Genomic DNA, 23559 nt, shown 5'->3' on the forward strand with positions numbered 1-23559 from the left:
CTGTCATAGATGTGGAATACGTTGGAGGAACCAATCCCTTCGAAGAGCAAGTTACTTTCATACCTGGTAACGTTCTTTCGTTGGGATATTCTGATGACGTATTCCACATTGTACCCTCCCAGCCTGCCCCGCTACAGATTTTCTTATGTGATTGCAGCTTACGTTTCTGCTTGGCTTTCTGTGGTCATACTGGCAGAAGATTGGTGCCACACGTTCTGGGAAAAAACTACAACTGAGGCTACGGGTGTCGTGCGTCCTACTTATAACATCCAGTGACGTTGGCTCGACAGAGGCCCTCGAGGACAGCGTATCGACTTCAATGACGCAGAAAATTTTCCGAAGCAGCACAGCTGTGGTGATTACCTGTCATAAATGTGGAATACGTCGTCGGAACATCCCATCGAAAGAACGTTACCAGGTAAGAAAGTAACTTGTTCATCAAAATTATAAAAATTGATGCCGGATATTACTCCCGAAGTGTCAACACAATACAAACAACGCTGGCAATTGCTATTGGGGAGGCGGTTCCGGATGAGGTTTGAGAGGATTTGTGGTATAAAATTCCCACGCTAACTAGGTCACTTCAAATTAGAGAATTTTGGTACAAGCTGATTGTACAGTGGCATCACACTCCAGATTGGGTAAGAAAAAGGTATCCCTCTAGCTGCAAGTTATGCTGGCAAGAATGCGAAATGTTGGGAGATTGGAAGCATATCTGGTGGAGCTACACAGGGCTAAAACAATACTGGGGTTAGGGCCACACATTTATGCTTCAAATGTTCAATTTACAGGAACCAAGGTCTTTGAGATCATGTCTTTTGGTAGTTAAAGAAGAACATATGAGGCAGAGTCCAAAACATATAGTGAAGGCGTTTTTGATACTTCAGCTAGCGGCTTTGTTGGTGTTAGCACAGAAATGGAAATCGAAGGAAGCCCTCCCATACTGCAGACTGGTTCGCCAAGGTCTGGAACTTTTTGGCCTTGGAGTGGGTGTCGTACTCCATTCAGGGGGAACATTCAAATTTTTCTAAAGATTGGCATTTGGTGTTGAACTTTCTGCAAGAAGATTACAATGTGAGGTATTGTCCGCACAAATTTAGAATTCTGGGAATCATGTGATAACATCTTTAATGGTTTGTAATTCTACGATGATATCTTCTACTGCACTATGCTCTAAACTTGGCACAGCTGGGTCAACTTGGGGGGAGGTGGGGCTGGTTAAGGTATGGGATAATGTTGGGGGGATGTTTATGTAAAATGCCAATAAAAATAAATGAATAAAAAAAGAAATGCAGAGGAACTTTTTTCAGCTGGGAGTTCAATCTCATTACAAGTTTAACAGTATTTCGGTGGTAAATCCAATGAAATATCGACCAACAGATTTACCGTTACCACCACTTGGTCCTGCTCATTTTACAGCAGGATTACAAGTGGTGGTAGGCGGTGTAAATCCACATTTTTTGGAGTCCATAGGCCTACATAGGGATTTAGGCGGAATTACTGCTGGTGGTAATTCTGCCAATTTTGACATGTTTTGGAGGTAAGGTGAAAGATTAACTAACAGTATTTTGCTAGAGGAAAATCCTCCCCTTTACCACCAAAGTTGTATTACGGCGGTGCGATAATGTGGAGGCAGTGCAGTTCTAACAGAGTTACCACTGCATTTCCGCCATATTTTCCCACAATGCCATACTAATAATGAGGCTCAATAAATGTTTTAATTACAACAAAGGTCAACCCAACATGTTCTATAGAGTTACCCCTGATTCTACAGATTGAAGAAGAAATTAAGATTAAGAAAAACAAAGACAACCAATCAGTTCTTACCACGATCTGATGTGGGAGATATTACACTATCCCATAACAACTTTGAGAAAATATGCACCCCCATGATATTATCATATAATCCCTGTCCTCCTAGGAATATATCTGGTTCCTCCCCACTTTCTGCTGTACCAATACAATATACTGTCTATAGGAGAGTAACATCTGGAATTGATAATAGCATGACAACGATGAACGGAGTGGTATTAGTATGTTCATGTATTGCATGCCCATCAACTGTGACTAGAGAGGCAGTGGTTTACTGTAAAACTCAATGTATTGGCATATCAATGAAAATAAATGATCTAATAAGTCAATTTAAATCATTGGCTGATGAATATACAGTGGCTAATGGTTCATAGACATAATTTCGAATACAAAATATTCGAAAGTCAAAAAGTCGAAAAAAAAACGTCGAAAAAAAATGTCGAATTTTTTTTTAATGACGTTTTTTTTTCGAAATGGGGGGGTTCCCCCCCCTTTTTTTATTTTTACCTATTTTTTTCACAGAAACTAGAGCCCAAAAAAAAATATCGAAAAAAAAAACAATTCGACATTTTTTTTTTCGACATTTTTGATTCGACTTTTTTGACTTTCGAAATTATGTTTTCGAAATTATGACTGGACACCGTGGCTAATGTAAAAGGAAGTAAAGGGGTACAACGTATTTTAACTAAAGTCAGTCTCCTTAGTTGGTCAGATCCCTGTTAGGAAGACAGAACCAAGATGATCTTAAATGCAGTCTACAGAGACAGCAGAAAAACAGGCCAGGGACAAGAAGAAAATAATCTCCATGTCCAATGTTATTGCTAACTTTGTAGTAAACAGATTCCCTCCCTCTCCCTTCCAGTCTCAAGAAATACACCAACTATGGGCAACTATCGTACAGAACTGAATGCTAACCCAGGTCACAAGACCCTGCATGCACACAACTCTACAGGCCATCACTCACACTGTCAATGTTGCGTACATATGTGGGGGTCCCCAGATTATCATCCAATATATTTGAAAGTGAGGGCACCGTAATTAATTAATGCACACACTGGCTAAGGTGTGTGAAAGTGCCCCCAACATCACTAAATCGGATTGTATTAAACTGACGGTGTTACAAGATCATCAGAATTCAAATTGCTTCCTCCCATGAGCTCAAGAATCCAACTGAGGAAACTCCTGCTCTGCGACCAGGAATGTGCTTCTGTAAATACTGGTAAGTACTGGTAAATACTGGTAATACTGGCTCATAGCGCAGGACTGTCCAAACATCCACTTGCCTCTTGGACCTTAACAACTCACACTGCCTGCCTGATGCTCTACTTTGCTAATCTTTAATGCTCTGAGTAACTCCTTGTAAATATCTTGTAAATGTCTTGTAATCTTGTAATTATTTGTGAAAGATCTGTTGATGTCTGCTGCATACTATGTCACTGTCACCTCAAGCAACGCGCCCAGATGCCTTTAGGCCAGGTGCACTATACAAATAAATTAAATACAAATACAAGAGCACAGAGGGTCTAAAGTACGGGGAAAAGATGGAAAAGACATGGGTGGAGTAAATTAAACGGCAGGACAAGTGGACCTTATAGATTTGAATTGACACCTTATCCCCCTCCAGTTCACTCTGGGTTGGGGATACTTCAAAATCGATTCCAGTTAATCTGACAAATACAAGCACTTTTAATTTGTAGGATACTGGTGTACCAGACACTGGGTAACAGGGACCCCCCGCAGCCCCCGCGGTGCGGGGGGGCCCACCAGCACATGTCCTGGGAGGGGGCCCCACTTGTAGAAAGAAAAAAAAAATGTTTGCAAATTATTTTTTTTTCTTTTTGATTTCCTTCTGCATTTATAAAGAAATTATTTCCGTAACAGAAATAATTTCTTTATGATGTCAGAGTGACTTCAAAAAGAAACGATGGGCCTCATTACTGGTTTGGCGGCAACCATGCCATTGCTACCAGCAGGTTGACGCCAGACCCGTAATAATTTACCGGCGCCCAACTTCCCGGTAACACTGGGGGATTACAACCCCGGCAGTCTGGGAAGTCAGGCGCCGGTAAATGGTAAATCCCCATTTCCATAAAGTCCTATCGGACTCTATGGGAATGGGGACCATCCAGCACCGTTGTTTGCAGTCCGGCATAGTTGTAATGAGGCCCAATTTCTTTTTTAAGTGTGAGGGCTCCCCTCAACCCCATGATGTGTGCGTGTGTGAGTGTATGTTGAAAGGGTTCACACTTAAATGTATAGGTGGCTGCCTGTGCGAGTGTATGGTGAAAGGGTGCACACTTTAATATACGGGTGGCTGCCTGGGTGTGCCTGTATGGTGAAAGAGTGCACACTTAAATGTATAGGTGGCTGCCTGTGTGAGTGTATGGTGAAAGGGTGCACAATTAAATGTATGCGTGGGTGCCTGGGTGTGTGTGCCTGTATGGTGAAAGGGTGCACACGTAATTTTATGGGTGGCTGCCTGGGTGTGCCTGTATGGTGAAAGGGTGCACACTTAAATGTATGGATGGCTGCCTGGGTGTGCCAGTATGGTGAAAGAATGCACAATTAAATGTATGGATGGCTGGGTGTGCGTGTGTGCATATGGTGAATGGTGTGTGTGCTTGCGTTCAGGGGTGCAACAAAACCTACATTTCGGGGGCTAACCCTTCAAATGTTGGGAGGGTGCCAACTTCATGGGGGGTGGGGGAGGGGCAAACTTATTTGTTTGGGTCATCTAATTTCTTTATGCATTTTTATGAGACTATTCTAGTGTAGCTTCAATGTTACAAGCAGTTAACTCTCTCCTTTAAGGTTTAAAGCACCCACTTATGGACTGCTGTGAGAATGACTGGTCTCCTGTTCCCTCTCTACCCTTCCAATCACTCCCCTGGCATGCAAGTATTAAACCCACATCACGATTTCAATTGCCTAAAGAATTTGGCATCTGAATGCAGGTACTAACAGTGAATTGCTTTATGTTAGTAATTGGTGGGTTCTTGTTAACAGAGAAACCCAGGTGCCGTTTAACATCTGTGTCCTTTTCTGTCTGGCAACTGCTCTGAAGGTCAACCAGGTCTGGTCAACATAGCCCAGCATTTCAGGGGGGGGGGGGTGCTGAATCCCAGTAAAATCAATGGTTTATTGGTAATCTACATTACTCCTAGCCCTATTCTTCCTCGTCCCAGTGTGTATGAGACAGTTCTTGTTTATAAGGCACTCTGCTTACTGGGATGAGGTAGAGGTACATGGAAGTAATGCTTGATTTAGCTACCTGTAATCTTCATTACTCCTAGTCCCACTCTTCCTCATCCCAGTACTTACCTATGAGGCAAGGAGCCTCAACCGTAAACTCTGGGGCAAGGAAGAGGGACGTGGAGGTAATTCTGGGCAAATGAGCTGATTTTGGAGGTTGGGGTGGGAGGGAGAGGGGATGTGTGGGGGGGCAGGATTATACGACAAATTATAATGGCTGTCCATGTCCAGGCTAAGCAGGCATGATATGTGGTATTAGTCGCTAGAGAGGCATTTTGGTGCAGCCAGTCTAGTCATTCCTCAGTTTGGTATGACTTTTTTTAATGGGGCATTTATGATAAAGGAATACTGCTAAGTGAATTACCTGGCTACACTGCCATTTGGGTGCTGCCAGTCAGCCGTTTCTTACTGCAGCATTGTATACTTTTCTGGGCATCTGTGATCAAATGATATGATATAAGTCATTTATAACGCACCTGCACACAAGTGTTTCTAGGCGCGACAAGACAAGGGATGGAAGATAGAGGGAGGACAAGACAAACGATCTTACTAGGCCTTGTGTCATTCAGATCGTGCAAGTGCGATAATGAGAAGCGCAAGGGGAAAGGGACGGGGGAAGTGCAAGGGAGGGGAAAAACAGGGCAGCAATGCTCTGAGTAAGTGCTGTCAGGGCAGCACAGCTCTGGGTAGTGCAAGGAGAACAAGGGACTGTAGGGTTACAGTTACAGCCCCTAAGTGCATGGTAGGACCAGAGGCATTGCAAGGGTGACTGATCAAGAAAGAGTCTTGACTCAGTGAGACTCTGAGGGTAGCCAAGCAACCAGTCGGTACAGCAGACAGGTAGGTCAGGTAGGCAAGCAGGGGAGGGAGAGAGAGAAAGCAGAGGAGAAGAGGAAAGTTTTGAGCTGCTTCCAGAACTTCAGGTGGTCTGCTAAAGCATGAGAGGGGCAGGGAGGGTATTACAGAGGGAGGCACCTGTAGAGGAGAGAGATCTACCCCCCACTCTCTTCCTGGAGAAGCGTCTAACCCTTAGAGAGTTGTAGGTAGCTGAGCGAAGGGCTTGAGAAGGAAGATGTTTTGGAAGAGAGCGTTGGATGTAGTGCGGGCCCCGGGCCCAGAAAGCCTTGTGGACAATGCAAAGGGTCTTGAACTTGATACTTGCAGGAACTAGGAGCAAGTGGAGAGATTTCAGGGCTGGAGAGATACGATCTTTGTGCTTGAGGCCAAGGATAAGTTTTGCAGTCCTTTTCTGGATTAGTTGCAGGGGCTGGATAGTAGAGAAAGGCAGATTGAGAAAGAGACTGTTGCAGTAGTCCAGCCTAGAGAGAACCAGGGCTCTGCAGACAGTGAGCTTCTGGGGGAAAGTGAGAAAGGGAAGAGTCCCCTTGAGGAGAAGCAGCTGGTAGTGGGACTTCTTGGCAACATCTGAGATGTGAGGAGAGAAAGAGAGTGGAGTCAAAGATGACACCAGTGTTGTTTGCCTCACAGGAAGGCAAAGGAAGAGGGCCCAAGGCGGGTGACCAGAGTGAGAGAGGGAAAGCAGGGGCAGGAGTCCAAATGAGAAGGATCTCCATCTTACTGACATTAAGGCAGAGATAGCTGGAGGCACACCAATCCTGATAGACAGTCGGGAATGAGCGAGAGATGAGAGGAGTCTGAGGGGAGCCTGAAGGAAAGCAGAGTGTCATCCGCACAACACTGAAAGTTAGAGGAGAATGTAGAGATCAGGTGGGTCAAAGGGGCCACTTAAAGGTTGAAAAACCTGAGTGAGAGTATGGAGTGGGGAGAAAGGGACCAAGTTGGACCTGGGAGGGGCAGTCCAAGAGGAAGGAGGTCAGCCACTCAAGGGACTGATCCGTGATGCCCAGGTTCTCATGGAGTCGATTGATCAGGATTGATCAGGATGGCATGGTTGACCGTGTCGAAAGCACAGGAAAGATCAGGGAGGATGAGGACAGAAGGAATGCTGGAATCAAGGTTAGAGAGCAGAACTTCGCAGGTGTTCAGGACAGCAGTTTCCGTGTCTCTGGCACTGAAGCCACAATGATGATCATGGAGACAACCAACAGATTCCGTGTGGAGAGTAAGCTGGGAGATGGCCAGCTTTTTCAACAGTTTGCCCAGGAAAGGGGTGATGGAGATTGGGCGATAGTTTGCCAGGCAGGCAGGATCGGCAGAAAGCTTCTTGAGGAGTGGGTGCATAAGGGAGTGCTTAACGGGAGAGGGGAAAGAGTGATTACAGAAATCGGTCAAGGCTGGAGCGAGGGTGTCAATATGGTTCTTGATGGTTCTGGTGGAGCAGGAGAGCACCTGTTTGGATGACACTTTCATAGATCGGACTTGTCTAGAAACCTCGTCAGGTGTTGTCAGAGAGAAAGAGGAGAAAGGAGGAAGAGAGGTAGAGATGGCCAAGGGGGGCCGAGAGAGGAAGAGGGAGAGGGAGACGGAGAGGAAGAGGAGATGGTGGACAGGATGTCCTGAGTTTTAGCGTAGAAGTGAGATGACAGAGCCATACAGAGGGCCTGGGAGGGAACAGGAGATATAAAGACCTCAACAGGAGTGACCAGTTCTTTTCAGATTTTAAAGAGTTTGGCCGTGTTGTTAGAGACCACAGAGACACAGGCTTGAATGTGTGTTCTATTCTTGATGAGTGTTATTGCTTCAACTGCCATTTTGGTGCAACCAGTCTAGTTATGTCTAAATGTGGCCTGGCAAGCTTTACTATATTGTTATTACATGTCGACACTGGTCTACCTTGTGCAGCCAGTTGGACATGTTTTCATTGTGGCATAGCATTTTTATTAGCAAAGCTTTACAGGCCGATTCATGGAATTCCTCACAAAAGTGTCGCACGCGGCTGGCGCACAGCGTGCCCGTGCGAATGTCTGCGCCAGCCGCGTGCGATAAAATCAATTTCCACGCAGAGCGTATTCATGGATTCTCGCCTCCAAAAACAGACGTGGCGCAGAGTGGCGCAGCGACCCTGCAGCAGCGCCAGTTACGCCCTTAAGAACGCCCTCACGCAAGGAAAAGCCATCAAGATCGCAAAACCATCGCAAAGGGCTGAGCCAACCCTGTACCAGTTTACCGGACTGGAAAACAGCAAACGCAAAGCGGGGAACGTGTATTACGGGAACACGCATGCGCGAGAAGTCTCACACGTGATCTGGCCTGGGGGAGCGTGTGCGTGTATTTCAGAGGTGCGCGCGAAGATTCACACGAGAACGGGCTGGGTGCGTGTATTACAGGGGTGCGCGAGAAGTTCCACACGTGATTGGCCTGGGCGCGTGTATTTCAGAGGTGCGCGAGAAGTTCCACACGCGATCGGGCCTCGGGGAGCGTGTGCGTGTATTTCATTTCATGGGTGCGCGAGAAGTTCCACACGCGATTGGCCTGGGCGCGTGTATTTCAGAGGTGCTCGAGAAGTTCCACACGCGATTGGCCTGGGCGCGTGTATTTCAGAGGTGCGCGAGAAGTTCCACACGCGATCGGGCCTGGGGGAGCGTGTGCGTGTATTTCAGGGGTGCGCAAGAAGTTCCACACGCGATTGGCCTGGGCGCGTGTATTCCAGAGGTGCGCGAGAAGTTCCACACGCGATCGGGCCTGGGGGAGCGTGTGCGTGTATTTCAGGGGTGCGCGAGAAGTTCCACACGCGATCGGGCCTGGGGGAGCGTGTGCGTGTATTACAGGGGTGCGCGAGAAGTTCCACATGCGATTGGCCTAGGTGCGTGTATTTCAGAGGTGCGCGAGAAGTTCCACACGCGATCGGGCCTGGGGGAGCGTGTGCGTGTATTACAGGGGTGCGTGAGAAGTTCCACACGCGATTGGCCTGGGCGCGTGTATTTCAGAGGTGCGCGAGAAGTTCCACACGCGATTGGCCTGGGCGCGTGTATTTCAGGGGTGCGCGAGAAGTTCCACACGCAATTTCAGCGGGTTACGTGTATTTCAGGGGTGCGTGAGAAATTTCACACGCGATTTCAGCAGGGTACGTGTATTTCAGGGGTGCCGGGGAGTCCTACATGTGATTTGGCAGTGTGGGTCCTCCCAGGTGTCCCCTGCACACCCTCCACGGCCCCTGCAGGCAGCCCACACCACAGGGGACTACCCTGCATCCCTGGTCATGTCCCGCAGGCAGCCCACCCAACATGGGCATGCCCCCCAGCAAAGGCACATGTCTCCTTGCACTACTGATCACCAACTCATATCCCCTTGCACCCCCACCCCCAGCATTGCGGGGCACCTGCCAGCAGGCCCCCACTCATGTCCCACTCATGTCCCCCTGCACCCCCACCCCCGAGCATTGCGGGGCACCTGCCAGCAGGCCCCCACTCATGTCCCACTCATGTCCCCCTGCACACCCACCCCCCAGCATAGCGGGGCACCTGCCAGCAGGCCCCCACTCATGTCCCACTCATGTCCCCCTGAACCTCCACCCCCCAGCATTGCGGGGCACCTGCCAGCAGGCCCCCACACATGTCCCCCAGCCAACATGTCATCACAATCTAGATCCCTGGCCCTTATGGTCAGCCTCCAAATGCAAAACACCCACTTGAGTATTGCATCCACCCACTCAGAAATGGCAATGACATGATAGAACCCCAATAGCAAGTTTGGAAATGAACACATGACCCTCACATACACCCAATGGGTGTCAGTGAATCTCAAAACCCATATCATGATATGCATGATACCAATGAGATGATACTACACATTGAAGTTTGATGAAAAAAATGTATTAAAAACAGCATAAATGGAATTAAAAATAAACAAATGACAATGGGAATCAAAAACCAAAAGCAGCATGTCCGTAAAATAATGAAAAACAACAAATCATAATCCAAAGGAAAGGTGTCCAAATTCACAGTTCAAGAAAGTAAATCCAAGGTAAAAACGAAACCGAAAACCATTGCTCCATGGGTAAATCAAAAAAATAAAATCCAACAGTCAACTATATACAGATTAACAAACCAGGGTCCATGATCCCAACTGAAGAAATGAAACCTACATAAAAATATTACCTAATAAAATAAAACTATATACAAAAATGTGGCCCATTGTCCAAAAGGTCCAAAATGAACAAAAAAGCAAAGGAAACCTAACCCTAACTACATAACTATTTACAAGGGCAGCGGGCTAGTCCGACGGCTCACTGGTTGTTGTCATGGGCCAGGGCATCATCGAACTCCTGTTCAATGGCTTGGAGGCGGACATGTTACCTGGCCCTGAGGTCCCGCAGGGATAATGCAGTGTCCAGCTCCAACTCCCTGCGAAGGCCCTCGAGGCACTCAGCCCGCCTCAGCGCCCTCCGCATGGAGTTCTCCGCCCTGACCATTGTGAGCCGTTCCTCCTCTGCCTGCTGCCGCTCCGCACCTATCTGCTGGCCCAACCGCTCCCACACGGAAGCCACTCCCATTCCAGGGTTCTCCTGCCCTCCGGCCGATGCCTGCACCCCTGATGTTGATGGCCCCGAGCCATGATGCCTCCCACGTCGAGCCTGCCTCTGCCTCCGACGCAACTGCCTGTGCCAGCACGACGGCATCCAGGCTGATGGAAACCACCGACGCCGTCGTGCACGTGCCCTGCCCGATGGTGCCGTCACATCCTCCATCTGCTGGGGTCCAGTTGCTGGTGTGTCCACCCCTGCTGGACCTCCGACTCCCGACTGTGGCAGGGATGGGATCCCCACCGAGGTGGCTGCATTGGTCGGGGCAGGTCCACAGGGGGCCCTGGTGGCATCTGGGCCGGAAGACGGCATGGAGTACGACTGGCGCATAGTCTCCACAGAGGAGGAGAGGGTTACCAGAGTGCCTGACACATGTACGAGACCCCCGACCATGACCGCTCCCAACTGGGCCACGTTGGCACGGTGCTCTTCGTGATGACGTGCGTGCTCCCCCCGGGAAGCACGCACCTCATCACGAATGACAGCCTTGCGCAACGCGACACCAATCAGGACCTTCTCCATACGGCCAGGGGTCCCCTCGTCCGCAGGTGGAGGGGAGTCAGATGACATGGACATCCCCCCTACCTGCGGACGGGCCTGGGATGGGGCATCCCTGCTGGTGCATGGTGGTGCAGTCACAGTGTCAGGGACAGTGACATGCACAGGCACCTCCACGGCGACCTGTGCTGCCTCCTGCCCCTGCCCCTGGACTGCACCACTTGCACCAGCAGGGATGCCCCCACCAGGCCCCATGTGCGGCTCAGTAGCGGCCTCCTCCTCCTCTGTGGAAACCACCAACCTGGATGGCTCCACACCGTCTTCCGCCGTTGCAAGTACCTGTGGGGGCTCACCCACCCTTTCCGCTGCAGCCGTGGGGGCATCCCCACCGCTTAGCTCCACAGCGCCGTCTCTGCCCTCTTCTTCACTTTGCGCTGTGTAGAGGGAGACATAGAACACAAGCATCAGGGTACTGTACAATGGTCCCCTAGACAGGAAGCAATAGCAGATGAGAGGCACTGTCAAAGATCACTTCCATCATGTCCCTCCACAACACATGGGTCAGTGCAGGCAAAGCACCTGCAGTAACAGGCATGGCGCATGCTATGGACATAAGCAAACATGTCCAAGGGACTCTTGAAGCATACAATGTTGTTTTTGGACTCACATGCATCATGGGTCATGCATATCACATGCACACACTTCAACGTACTTTCATCCATCTGGACTCGTACACCCCAGACACAGTGGATGCAAGGATAACTAGGCTGCATCAGTGAATCTGAACATTGTCACAGACATGTGTCATGCATCCATGGCATCCACAAGTCACAGTCACGAAGGTCAGAAGCACAGACTTGGACAACATACATGTACATGGCATCAGCACCCATCCCTCACCCACACCCATGTCCAGGAACAGAGACTGGCATGCTCTCATGTGTCCATTCCGCATAGGGCTCCCCATGTTACATTTAAACACATACACCAACCGTGTGCTTCACACATTACTGGTCTCACATGCATGACCATGATGTCCCTGCACACACACACGCGTACATGGCCTATGTCACACATACAGGCAAGTATCAGACAACCAGCACGCTGCAACATGCCCTGTCTCACACAGCAATGCTTGGCCACTTACCGCTCGACTCCAGACGGGTCTGCCTCTCAAGGATCTGGGCATGGAGCGCTGGGCGTACGCGTTCCAGGACCCTCAGCTGGATAGTACTCATGCTTCCCCGGCCCCCATCCACGAGGCGCCGGGCCTTTATGAGGGTCCTGGACCTGAAGTCCTCCCAGCGCTTCTTGACTTGCTTGATGTTGCGGGTTGCCACCCCCTCTGCGTTGATGGCAACCACTAAGTCGTCCCAGATCCTGTCCCGTCCTTCCTTGTCGGCGCGTGGTGATCCGAAGAGGGCATCATAATGCCCCAGGACAAGCTCCACCAGGACACCAACTTCCTTCTGACTGAAGCTGGTGACCCTCTGCCCCTCTGGCTGGGGGTCGCCAGTGGTCTCGGATGGTGTTTGCCCCGACGTGGCGACCCCCGAGGCAGGCGTGGGTGGGCAACTGGGTCCTGGGGCTGGGCTGTGGAGCAATGGTATCCCAGTCGGGATTGTTCTGTTCCAGCAGGGGTGGACACAGCAACTGGACCCCTGCAGATGGCTGATGTGCAGGCACCAAATGGCAGGGCACGGTGGCAGCAGGCAGGCAGCAGCAGATGGCTCGTGGGAGGCTGCCCGGGGCTCTGGGGGGCAGTAATTCAGCCTTTTGGGCAGGAGCGTGGTCTTCCGTGTGCTTACACGTGGCCAGCTTGATACGGAGTGATTTGGCACGTGAAAATTCTGCACGTCAGCATGTGAATCGAGGAAAGGCCCTTAGCGCGTAAGCGCGTCAGCACGCATATGCGATTCCATTGGACCAAAGGCCCTTAGCGCGTCTGTGACGTATCGCGCACGGGCGTTGCTTTTCGTGGGGTGCGGTGCGTGTGTTTTGCAGGCGTTGGGGTTTACACGCTATTACTTCACAGCGGGTGGGTGTTGGCTACGCGTTCTTCTACACGCAAGGCAGACGGTGAGTGGTACCCTGCTCCCCCAGGCCCGATCGCGTGTAAAAACACCCGCGAGCCCCTGAAATACACGCACACGCTCCCCCAGGCCCGATCGCGTGTGAAAACCCCCGCGAGCCCCTGAAATACACACGCCCAGGCCAATCGCGTGTGAAACTTCTCGCGCACCTCTGGAATACACGCGCCCAGGCCAATCGCGTGTGGAACTTCTTGCGCACCTCTGAAATACACGCACACGCTCCCCCAGGCCCGATCGTGTGTGAAAACACCCGCGAGCCCCTGAAATACACGCGCCCAGGCCAATCGCATGTGGAACTTCTCGCGCACCTCCGAAATACACGCGCCCAGGCCAATCGCGTGTGGAACTTCTCGCGCACCCCTGAAATACACGCGCCCAGGCCAATCGCGTGTGGAACTTCTCGCGCACCCCTGAAATACACGCGCCCAGGCCAATCGCATGTGGAACTTCTCACACACCCCTGAAATACACGCACACGCTCCCCCCAGGCCCGATCGCGTGTGAAACTTCTCGCGCACCTCTGGAATACACGCACACGCTCCCCCAGGCCCGATCGCGTGTGGGCCTTCTCTGGCGCACATTTTATTCCTGCGCAGGGACGCTACCGCCTGCTTTCGTGTGGGGGACATGTATGGGCCTGTGCGCGTCTTTGGCCGTGCGCTGTTTTTCCCTATTCGATTCCATGAATACGTGTTGCAGGCGAGCGTGTGGGCGTTCTGTGCACTTGCCTCCTGTACTTCCCCCGTGACGCCCACATTTTCACGAGTTGTTCAGTTGTCCACATTCTGCGTGTTACGCCTACTTTTGTTATGTGCGCCGCGCACTTTTTCAGCGCACATCCCACATTTTGCGCATGCACGGACTTCCATGAATTGATGTGCGATGTTTTCTGTGCGATAATCGCACTTGCACTGCGATTTGCGCTATTTCACTGCGATTCGCACGTTTTCGCACGCGTGTGCCGTTTTTTCAGCGCACATTGATTCCATGAATCGGCCTGTTAATGTTCCTGTGCTCTGTTGGTGACTTGCATCTATTGGATTGGTGTTACCCCACAAAACAATTGCAAACACTCTGGCTTTTTAGCCAATTTTTCTCAGACAGTGTGCTTTATGTTATATTAAAACATATATGTATATCTTTCTCCTAGTGCAGTGTGCGGCATATTCGTTCAGCAGCACGTTTGTGCGTATTGCGCAAGTGTGATAATCTAGGCTGGCCCAAAGTGTGGCACGACCCTTGATTTGTTGCTGAATTGGAGGGCCCCCTCAGCAAGGCTTGCAGGGGGGCCACCACAACTTGTGTTACGCCACTGGTACCAGAGGTAAATGGCATAGCTACTCAACTGACAATAGAGTATATAAATGAGCAATCGTCGATCCATTCATAGAGCAGCGTAGACCTGAACCTCACATTCACGATCTGAACGTACCATGCCTTGAAGATCGCTGTCCTTCCCTCCATCTCCCCTCCTGCATGGTGTCGCCTATATGCTCTTGAAAAAACTGCAGAATCGTTGTCAGACCTATTTGCTGTTATCTACACTGTTAATTGTATTATATGCACTTACTCTGCCTCAGCAGACTGGTTATCGTCCAGAAAATCAAGGGCTCTGAATGACAGTTCCCCCCCCGTTCCCTTCCTCCACGAGTGCCTTGAAACACTTGCCTTGTGTATAGGCGCTTTATAAATAAACATTACCATGCCATACCACATGAATGCCTCCAGGTTGGTGTCAATTTATTTCTACTCATAGCATCATATTGCTGCAATAAATATGAGTCTTTCCTGCTGGAGTTTATCCCTATTTTCCCTGGCATTATCAGCATGTAGAGGTTGTGCCAAAGGTAGAATTATGTGCCTTATATCACCTTCTTTGAAAGACACCTTTGTCTTAAAGCCCCACCCCCAATAACAAGGTTCACATTATTAGCTTTCCACAACCCTGTTGAGCATGTGGGCTCTTGTTGAATACAAGAGCCCACATGCATATACATATCCATATACAAGATACATATCCCCCTGCAGAGGGATAGTGAACAAGCAGCCCTGTCTTGATGAATGCCTTATGTGAACAGCTTTTAGAAACAGAAACCCAGACGAGTTCTATAGATTTCTGTTTTATCATGGACAGACACTTTAATGCATGAATATTCACAGGAATATCCGGCCGAGATTTTGATAAATTCAAACTTGAGGGCTTGGGTGTGTCAAGTCTCACAGCGTACTGTGCTTTGGTACCTTCTAGGTGGTCTTTGGCTTGATCCAGGGCTCTTGCTTCGCCTTTACCGGAGGTAGCTGACGAGAAGGTGGGCAGCGCAAAAGGCTCTGGTGACCCTGACAGAATTGCAAAATACCCAAGGTCCTAGGCAGTGAACGAGTGTTTCCACGTTATGGAACAACAGATATACATGGATTAACGTGGCGAAGGAACAGTGCATACACTGACTGCTGGTATCAAGGAGACAAGATGGAAGACATAGAGCCCCTAGAGAGGGTAGCAGGCATGGACAGGAATCAAGTGAAAAGGACAAGATGGCAGGGAAAACAGGGAAAGGCCAGGACTTCCCCAGATCAAGAGAAGTTTGTGACGCGCTGATCCCACGCCCAGTGTCATGATGCCTGCCCCCGGGAAGCCAGACCAGGCCCAGCAACCCCGGAAGCAGGCATCATGCCATTTGGAGCTTGCCCAAAAACCCCTGTTAGGGGCTGTTTGGGTGCAGTCCTGGCGCCTATGGCGCCAGGCTCATAAGGATAAAGTCAGTCCTGGCCCCATGGGCGCCAGGCTCATTTCAGAAAACATACCTAATGCAGACCATGCTGCATACTCACCTGGTGCAGACCATGCTGCACAAAGCCACAAGCCAAATGGGGCTTAGGAAGGACTATTTACCTAAGGGACTACTTTTTTCTCGGGTGGGGGCTGTGGAAGAATACTTACCTGGGACTTCTTCCTAGGCTATCTATCAAATTTTGACAGCAAAGAAGATGCAAACGATGAGGCGACACTGGGGAATATAGCCTCTGATGACTGGTTTGATCGCTTTAAGTGTCTATGTGAATCCTGTGACGAATCAAGGGAATTAATCTATTCTCCCTAAGGGGGAGACCCCCCCCTGTGAGGCTATGGAAGTGAGCCAGCTCTGCAAAACCTTACCCAGGGGTTTGAAGCAAGTGGGACCTCACAGGGAGAGACTTACCCTTTGGGGACAAGGACTCACGTTCCTGTGAGGAACTCCCTAAGTCATTGACCCATAGTGGCATACATGGGAATATCAAATGCGCAGAACAGTATTCAATCCAGAAACTTGGTTGAAGAGAAAACTAAAATATACTGCTACCAACAAGAAAGAGGATCTATTCCTCTAAACAGAAATCTCCATTTAACTGAAACAAGGATACTGGAAGAGGAGCACATGCTGAAGCGAGCCAAGGCAGTGAGTTGCGTACGCAAGCAGGGCAGGCCCGCTGGCAACGTAACACCTGAGAGAGGAGGAGTAACTGAGAGCAGCTAAGCCTACTAGTTTGGAGACTGTTCTCAGAGTGAGCGCAAAGCACCAGATGCACAGCGTCCACATAGAGGGAGAAACCGAGGAACAGATGGTGGTGGGATGACCATAACAACTTTGTGGTGTGAGGGCACCCACAGAACAACGCTGAAACCACTACGCTGCGAATGCAGCAAACCAACTGGATACCCACAGCATTACCAGCTCACATGGAGAGAGAGAGCACATAGAGCGGGACAAGAAGACAGGGTCATTGAGAAGACCAGCAACCAAAGAGACCCTGAGCGAAGAGACGCCCCAGAGACGTTCCCTGACAGAATACAAGGTAACAGGGAAAACGGGAGAACTGGGAGGCCGCTGGGGGATCAATATGGAATAGCAGGAACTCATCTCAGTAGAACTGATGAAACAATAACGTAGAAGTCGAGAAAGTAGAATTATGAGAAAGAGTGAATCACGATAAATCCTGGAACAGATATCAGTAAGACTGAGCTACAAATACCCTTGGAATAGGGGAGAGTACTATATATGCTAAGAGGCAGAGACTGTAAACCAGAAGTAGAATCCTATGAAGAGAAGGCAAGAGAGACTCACAAGAGTAAAGATAAGCCAAACAAACTACCCCTGGAAAGGGGGGAACATTAACTATCAGGAAAGCATACCATAGCTAATGAAATATATACTACCAAAGTACAAAAGGCCCTTCAGTGTGAAGGAAAAGATAAGTGAGAGAGACAAAGGGGATTCCAATTTCTAAAGAGGAGAGAAAGCACAAAGAGCTTGTGAAAGAGCTACAAGAACTTATCGAAAGGGTGACAAGAGGAGACTTTCTGAAATTAACCTACTAATTAGAAGTTTGACGCCAAGGAGAAAATCCTGGGAGAAAAGACAATCAAGAGAAGCAAGACATTTGCCTGGTCTTATTTTTGTTAGAATAGTGGTATGGTCAGTTAGGATTTGTTTTTGTACAGTGGACCTTTTTTGTGTTTTATGACCTCATGACGATGGACAAGCACCTCAGTTATTTATATAGGCACATAAACCTTGCATAGCAATAGGGAAAGTAAGGCCTTTTCTTATCATTTAATAAACATCCAAATAGAAATGTCAACGCTGTGTCTACGTCCTTCTTCTGACCTTCCAAAATCCCCAGATGACTTTCAGATGCTTACAAGTACCTTTTTTTCAAGTTTGACCATCTGGAAAATGACCTCATGATAGATGCAGTGGGAAGGTTTGTAGTTGAATTGGTTAGCGCAAAGGCACCCAGCCCTAATGGGATCCCCAAAAACGTATATGAATTCCTGCCAGAACAATAGAATGCATTATTGCTAAATCATTTACGATCTGTACTGATCAAGATGGTATTGCTGTGAACAGGGCTAACAAGATAATTTTTTCCTATATTTAAGAAGGATGAGCCCCCTAACCCTTTTGGCTACAGAGCGATTGCCCTTAACGACATATCTCCAAGAATAATGGGCATATTTATGAGAAGTTTCTCAATTGGGACGAAGAGAATAATATTCTCTCCGATGTTCAGCTTGGCTTTCATCTGACACTTGGTACACTGGGACAGTGTTTAGTCCTATAACTAATGATTAGCAAATAATAACAGAATATGCAAGGGAACTTATATCTAGCCATTATGGATCTATAAATAACATTTGGTAGCAGTGATCATTTGGTATTATGGAAAGTCCTAACAGATCTGGGTTCAATTATACTCAGGTACCAAGGCCTTTGACGCTTTTGGGATAGGAGAAAGCATCAATACTTCTTGAACAAATCGTGGGGTGTGGCAGGGTTGCATTGTGGCCCCTCTTTTTGGGCACAGATTAAACCCATGTCTAACTAATGCCAATGATGTTGTATTCATTGGGAAGACTCCCCACACACTTGAGAGATTACTTTCTGGGTATGTGACATTCATGGCTGAAAAGGGTATGCTAGTTAATGTCACCAGAAGCAAAGCTATAGCATTTGAGCAAGGGGGAAAAAGATCTCATAATGATGTATGGATAGGTCTCCATTGTCATGGGTGAACAATTGTATCTATCTAGGGGTAAATGTTTCTATCTATTCCTCACAGAAACAACAAGTGGAGCATGTGGTGGTACTTATGTGCCAGGGAAATGGTGGAAAATGTTGTTTTTCTTGTACACATCGGGGTAATTTAGTCCTTCCGGCCCTAAAGGTGTATGATGCAAAATCAAGGGGAATAGCATGCTATGATGCGGAAGTGGGAGCACTTGCACCATTTCTCCTGTGGGACAAAACTGAGCGAATATTTTTAAAAGCATTACTAGCAGTAAGCTCTTAAGAGTATTTGAATGACTCTACTATGAAACTCTGCTGGCTCCTCTGAAACTAAAATTGCACTGCCTTCGGCACTTCCATGGTCAGCAATTTGATGTAACGAAAAGGCCATTATCAACAAATTGTCTTTGAATAAGGCTCTGACATATCACTGGATACGCAGCCTATAGCTGTTGAGTTTCTACGATAATGTTAACTCTATAAATGAGTCAACACATAATAAAATCAAACAAACCTCTTTGAACATCCAGGAAATAGAATTAGTGTTCAGTGGCCCAGATAAAACCACTTTGAAAGCATAGCTGCCTTTTATGCATGTCTCTTTCGGTATGGACAATTATCTTAGTATTCTTCCAAAACTGTCTGGTGAGGAACCGAATAACTGGATTACGATTTAAGCAAGTACCTCTTGCAATAAATCGTGCTGCCCAGCCTGGAAATCAGGATCAGTTCTGTAAATGTGAGGGAAATTACCTGATGGCTCATATGCACATGTTTTTTCTGTGGGTTGTATGAACATCTGAAGTAGCACTACATTGTCTCATTGCTAAATTCCTTGATTTTAATCAGTGTCATTCTGCTTACTTTGTTAATGAAATTAGCTCAAGATCCAAGAGTCCGCTAGTGTTTTGAACACTTATTAGCAGTACTAATAACTAAGGAGAATAATATTCCTAGTGATAACTAATATTGGCTAGAACAAGTCAGATCTCCTTTAGAAATTATGGGCCTCATTACAGGTCGGGCGGTCCGGAATTAACAGTGGCGGTAAACCCGCCACCACTGTTAATTCCGGACCGCCCGATCCGGAGTCCTGCAGGCGGGAGGTGATGTTCCCGCCAGGTCAGACCTGGCGGGTTGAACACCTCCCTCCTGCAGGCGGACGTGGAAACACCAGCACCATCACGAGATGGGGCCGGTGTTTCCACTTCCCCATTCCCATTGAGTCCTATGGGACTCAATGGGGATGGGGACTTAGCGAATTCCGCCTCCGGAATTCCCGGGACACCAGGGTCGTAATGCCCTGGTATTTCCGGGAGTCACGGAGGCGGAATGGTAATACGAGTCCGGCGGTAACCAGGTGGTTTTACCGCCTCGGTTACCGCTGGACTCGTAATGAGGCCCTATGTCTTAGGTTGCTGTGTTTTTGGATTTGTCTCAATTTAAATATGACTATTGATTTGTGTATTTGTGAATGTCTCCTGCTTCATATTGCATGTTCTACAATGAACCTAGCTGACTCAAAATTAAATTTGTATCACTAATAAATAGATTGCCAGAACTTGTGATATTTGTAGTACCTTCATTGGAAATGTCTACAAGAGAAAACATTCAATAGCATTGTGTACAGTTCATGAATTTATTCAAATAAACTTTATTGAGCATGGAAGTTATTATCTCTATAAGGAACCGCTGGGGGAATTGATGGCGGTCCATTATATCCCCATTCATCAGTACATGGATGGCACACACCTTTATCTCAGCACTGTCTGAAGATGACGTGCGTTGCCTCTCGGCCATTAAAAGATAAATGAGTTCAGTTCATCTCAAATGTAATAATTAAAAAAGCAGAGGTTTTACTATTTGGCCAGGGTACAGTTTTCAAAAAAAGGACAGTCTTGGCTTTTTTATGGACAGTCTACGATAAAGTACCATTGTTAAGTATCTAAGCTAAATCATTAGGATCTATTCTGGATATAGTCTATCTATGAAATGTCATGTTTCCAAAAATGTTACTAGGGAATTTTCAAACACCTGTTCTTCGTAAGATCAAGCCTTTTGTGCTTCCTGGCTGCTTTAGTTCTGTACTTTGGTGCTCTCATATAGATAGTGGAAATGTCTTCTTGGCCAGTATACGTTGCTCCATCTTAAGGCATCAGAAGGTTGTATTCCACATGGCTACAAAACGTATTGCCACAGGCAGAACATTTGAGTATGTCTGACTGATTATAAAATCCCTGAACTGGAAGGCTCATGCTTGAAACACTAATTCTGATGGATTTGGTTTATGTAGCTTATACATCTAATCTTTCTTTGGAACTGCATTCCTTAGGGTGAAATAGAAATTCACAAAATCAGGAAAAACCGACCCTGGAAATTTCAAAGGTAAAGAAAGTCGAAACAAAAAGTTTTTGTCCTGAAAACTGTTGAAGGCATACATATCTTTTTCCAAAATTACTGTGGGGGTGAAATACCTTTATGATTGTATACGTGTTGTGTCCTGCTACAATTTTTGTAAGAAGTGTTTTCATGTACTGTTTATGTACTCTGTAAATCATCTGTGATCAGGTTCATGCTTTACGATTCTCCCAAATAAAAGAAATAAAAGATAAAATTGCTTGTTAAACAAAAAACCAAATAGCATCCACACTGTCTTAAAATAGCCAGCATTGCAAAATCATCTTTACCCACACTGCTTTTCTGGCACCTGGATGAGATAATCAGAGAAATCTTACCTTGGGTTTCTTGTCCATAAAGCCCAAGATTCCCACCACGGTCACGCCAGCCACAGCAACAAACAGAATGACAGCTAGAAAGGCCCAAAATATCCGCCATGTGGATTTCTGTAACTCTTCCGTGACTCTGCCCTGGATGGTTGGGTTAGAAAACAGAGTTAACATTTGAACAAAGTTCATCACTTCTCCTTTCTTTATAACACTTTTGCTCCTCCCCATTGTAAATGTCCTTGTCCTGAGAGTGTTTTCTATGGGACAGGAGCAGGCCGCCACACCCTCATAGCTGTAACCGGCCATGCTTTGCAAACGGTGCATAATGGAATCTGGACTTAATTTACTAACATGGCATAATGGAAACTGGAATTAATGGGCCATTTGAGTGTTCTAGAAACTGGAAGTGATGTGCTAATGGGTCTTGAAAAATGGCAATGGTGTGTTTATTGGGTGTTGGCATGTGCTAGAGGCCAAATAGGCTTTAAAATGCATCTTTGCACTAAATTCCTTATATTTCATAAGGGATTCTCTAAATCCCTCCTATAAATTAGTCTTCAAATTATATTAGCCTCCGAATCTGACCAGTGTTACTGGCACAAATAACTCAAAATTTCAACATTTGTTACTACAATTCAAATATATGTTAAAATACATAATTATCGACAGAATTCTCCAAAGCAGTCCTTGGATATATATTAATACTGGCCTCCAGTGATCTTTAAATCAGATCACGTACCGAACTGTGCTTTAAAATACATCAAATCTCTACAGGGAGAAGACTCCCAAGACCTGCCAATATGGGGCCAGGTAAATATTACACACATTCTGGATTTGAAAAGTTGGCAGGTATGTTAACTGTGAGAGTTTTGGATGGGGAAACAGTTATAACTCTCATGTTGCTGTTTGCACCGGCTGTAGGAGGTCATCTGAGAAGTGAAAGAAATGTGAAGACCTTGAATGAAAAATCTTGAGTCTATTGAATGTTTCACCAAATCGAAAATACGCTGTCATTACATTTTATTTTAACCATAACAGTTTTCTTAACCTTTACACTACGTATTCTAACTGTTCTGAATTTGTATTAGACCAATTTCTACTTAAGCAGGGCTGCTGTACTTGTAACGCTGTGTACCTTTTACTCTCACTTAACCGCTACTGCCTCACCATTTATTCCCCTATATCCAGCTTCTACATTTTTTTCAACATTTTTGATTATTGATTATTTTTAACATTGAGATGTTGGGCCTGATTTACAGAGCGTTTTCCAATGGGGTTTTGCCATTATAAAATGCTTCTGTGAATTAGGCCTTTAGTGTTTTCTAGATCTTTGAACAGACTTTTTGACCAGTCTTTCTTTTCATTCTATATTTTGAATAATAACTGTTTGCACTCACTCTGGATTGCTTTGCAACCACTGGGATTTTAAAGGTAAGCATGCTGTCTGCATTTGCTGATTATAGTAGCTGTTTTTGTGCAGGTTAACAAACCCTGTTTATTAAATCTGCTGCAGACTTAAAAGGTCTGATTCACAAAGAATCACGCAAGAGGATGTGGTTATGACAAATGTACAGGTCAGTATATTAACCAAGATAACTTGTGCATTCTTCTGGGGCACTGCCCAAATTAGATGCTGGCATGCCAAATGACTACCTATCACATGAATCTACCATATGCTCCCAGAACTCGTATGGGCCCCGGGAGCATATTTCCACCTGAGGGTCCATTGTGAAATGTTAGAACAAAGACAAAAAAATTGTACCCGAGTTCAAGGGAAATAAAATTCAGCAGGAACAGAATGAGAGCTAGCTTTTCATACCGGTGAACAAATGCACAGAAGGGTTAGAATTTAGAAATGGCCCTTCTCTGCATTGTGCAGCCACCTGTGACTGTTCCAATCAGGCGTGGGCAAATGTTTTAATTTTGTATGCATTTGAACGCACATCGGCTTTTGAGTATGAATGGGCTTCCGAAGGGCGTGCAAATTATGGACCAGAGAGAAAAAGGGAATCTGAATGTGCAAATCTGTGTTGCTCATATTCCGATGTCAGTAGTGAAGCGGGCGCGTATTTCTGGGCCCCAGTGAAGGGGATATAGTTGCATCAAACATTTTGTGAAATGGGCCCAAAATGTTGGTACGGATTTGTTTTTCAAAAGTACAGTGTCTCCTCGTTTGGGCTACAGGT

At 47.1% G+C, this 23559-nt stretch overlaps 1 protein-coding gene across 1 annotated transcript in view; it reads right to left on the bottom strand.

Annotated features, from left to right (window-relative positions):
- Positions 1–21601, bottom strand: part of BRICD5 (BRICHOS domain containing 5) — a 530375-nt gene extending 508774 nt beyond the window's left edge. Inside the window, exons 1-2 of the mRNA XM_069646484.1 lie at positions 21383–21601; positions 883–894 (exon numbers count right to left, since the gene is read on the bottom strand). Coding sequence (XP_069502585.1) covers positions 883–894; positions 21383–21601 — 231 coding nt within the window. The remainder of the gene's footprint in view (positions 1–882; positions 895–21382) is intronic.
- Between the last annotated feature and the right edge of the window lie 1958 nt (positions 21602–23559).

This window comes from Ambystoma mexicanum, chromosome 2q, assembly GCF_040938575.1.
Source record: "Ambystoma mexicanum isolate Mex_15411 chromosome 2q, UKY_AmexF1_1, whole genome shotgun sequence".
Classification (NCBI taxonomy): domain Eukaryota; kingdom Metazoa; phylum Chordata; class Amphibia; order Caudata; family Ambystomatidae; genus Ambystoma; species Ambystoma mexicanum.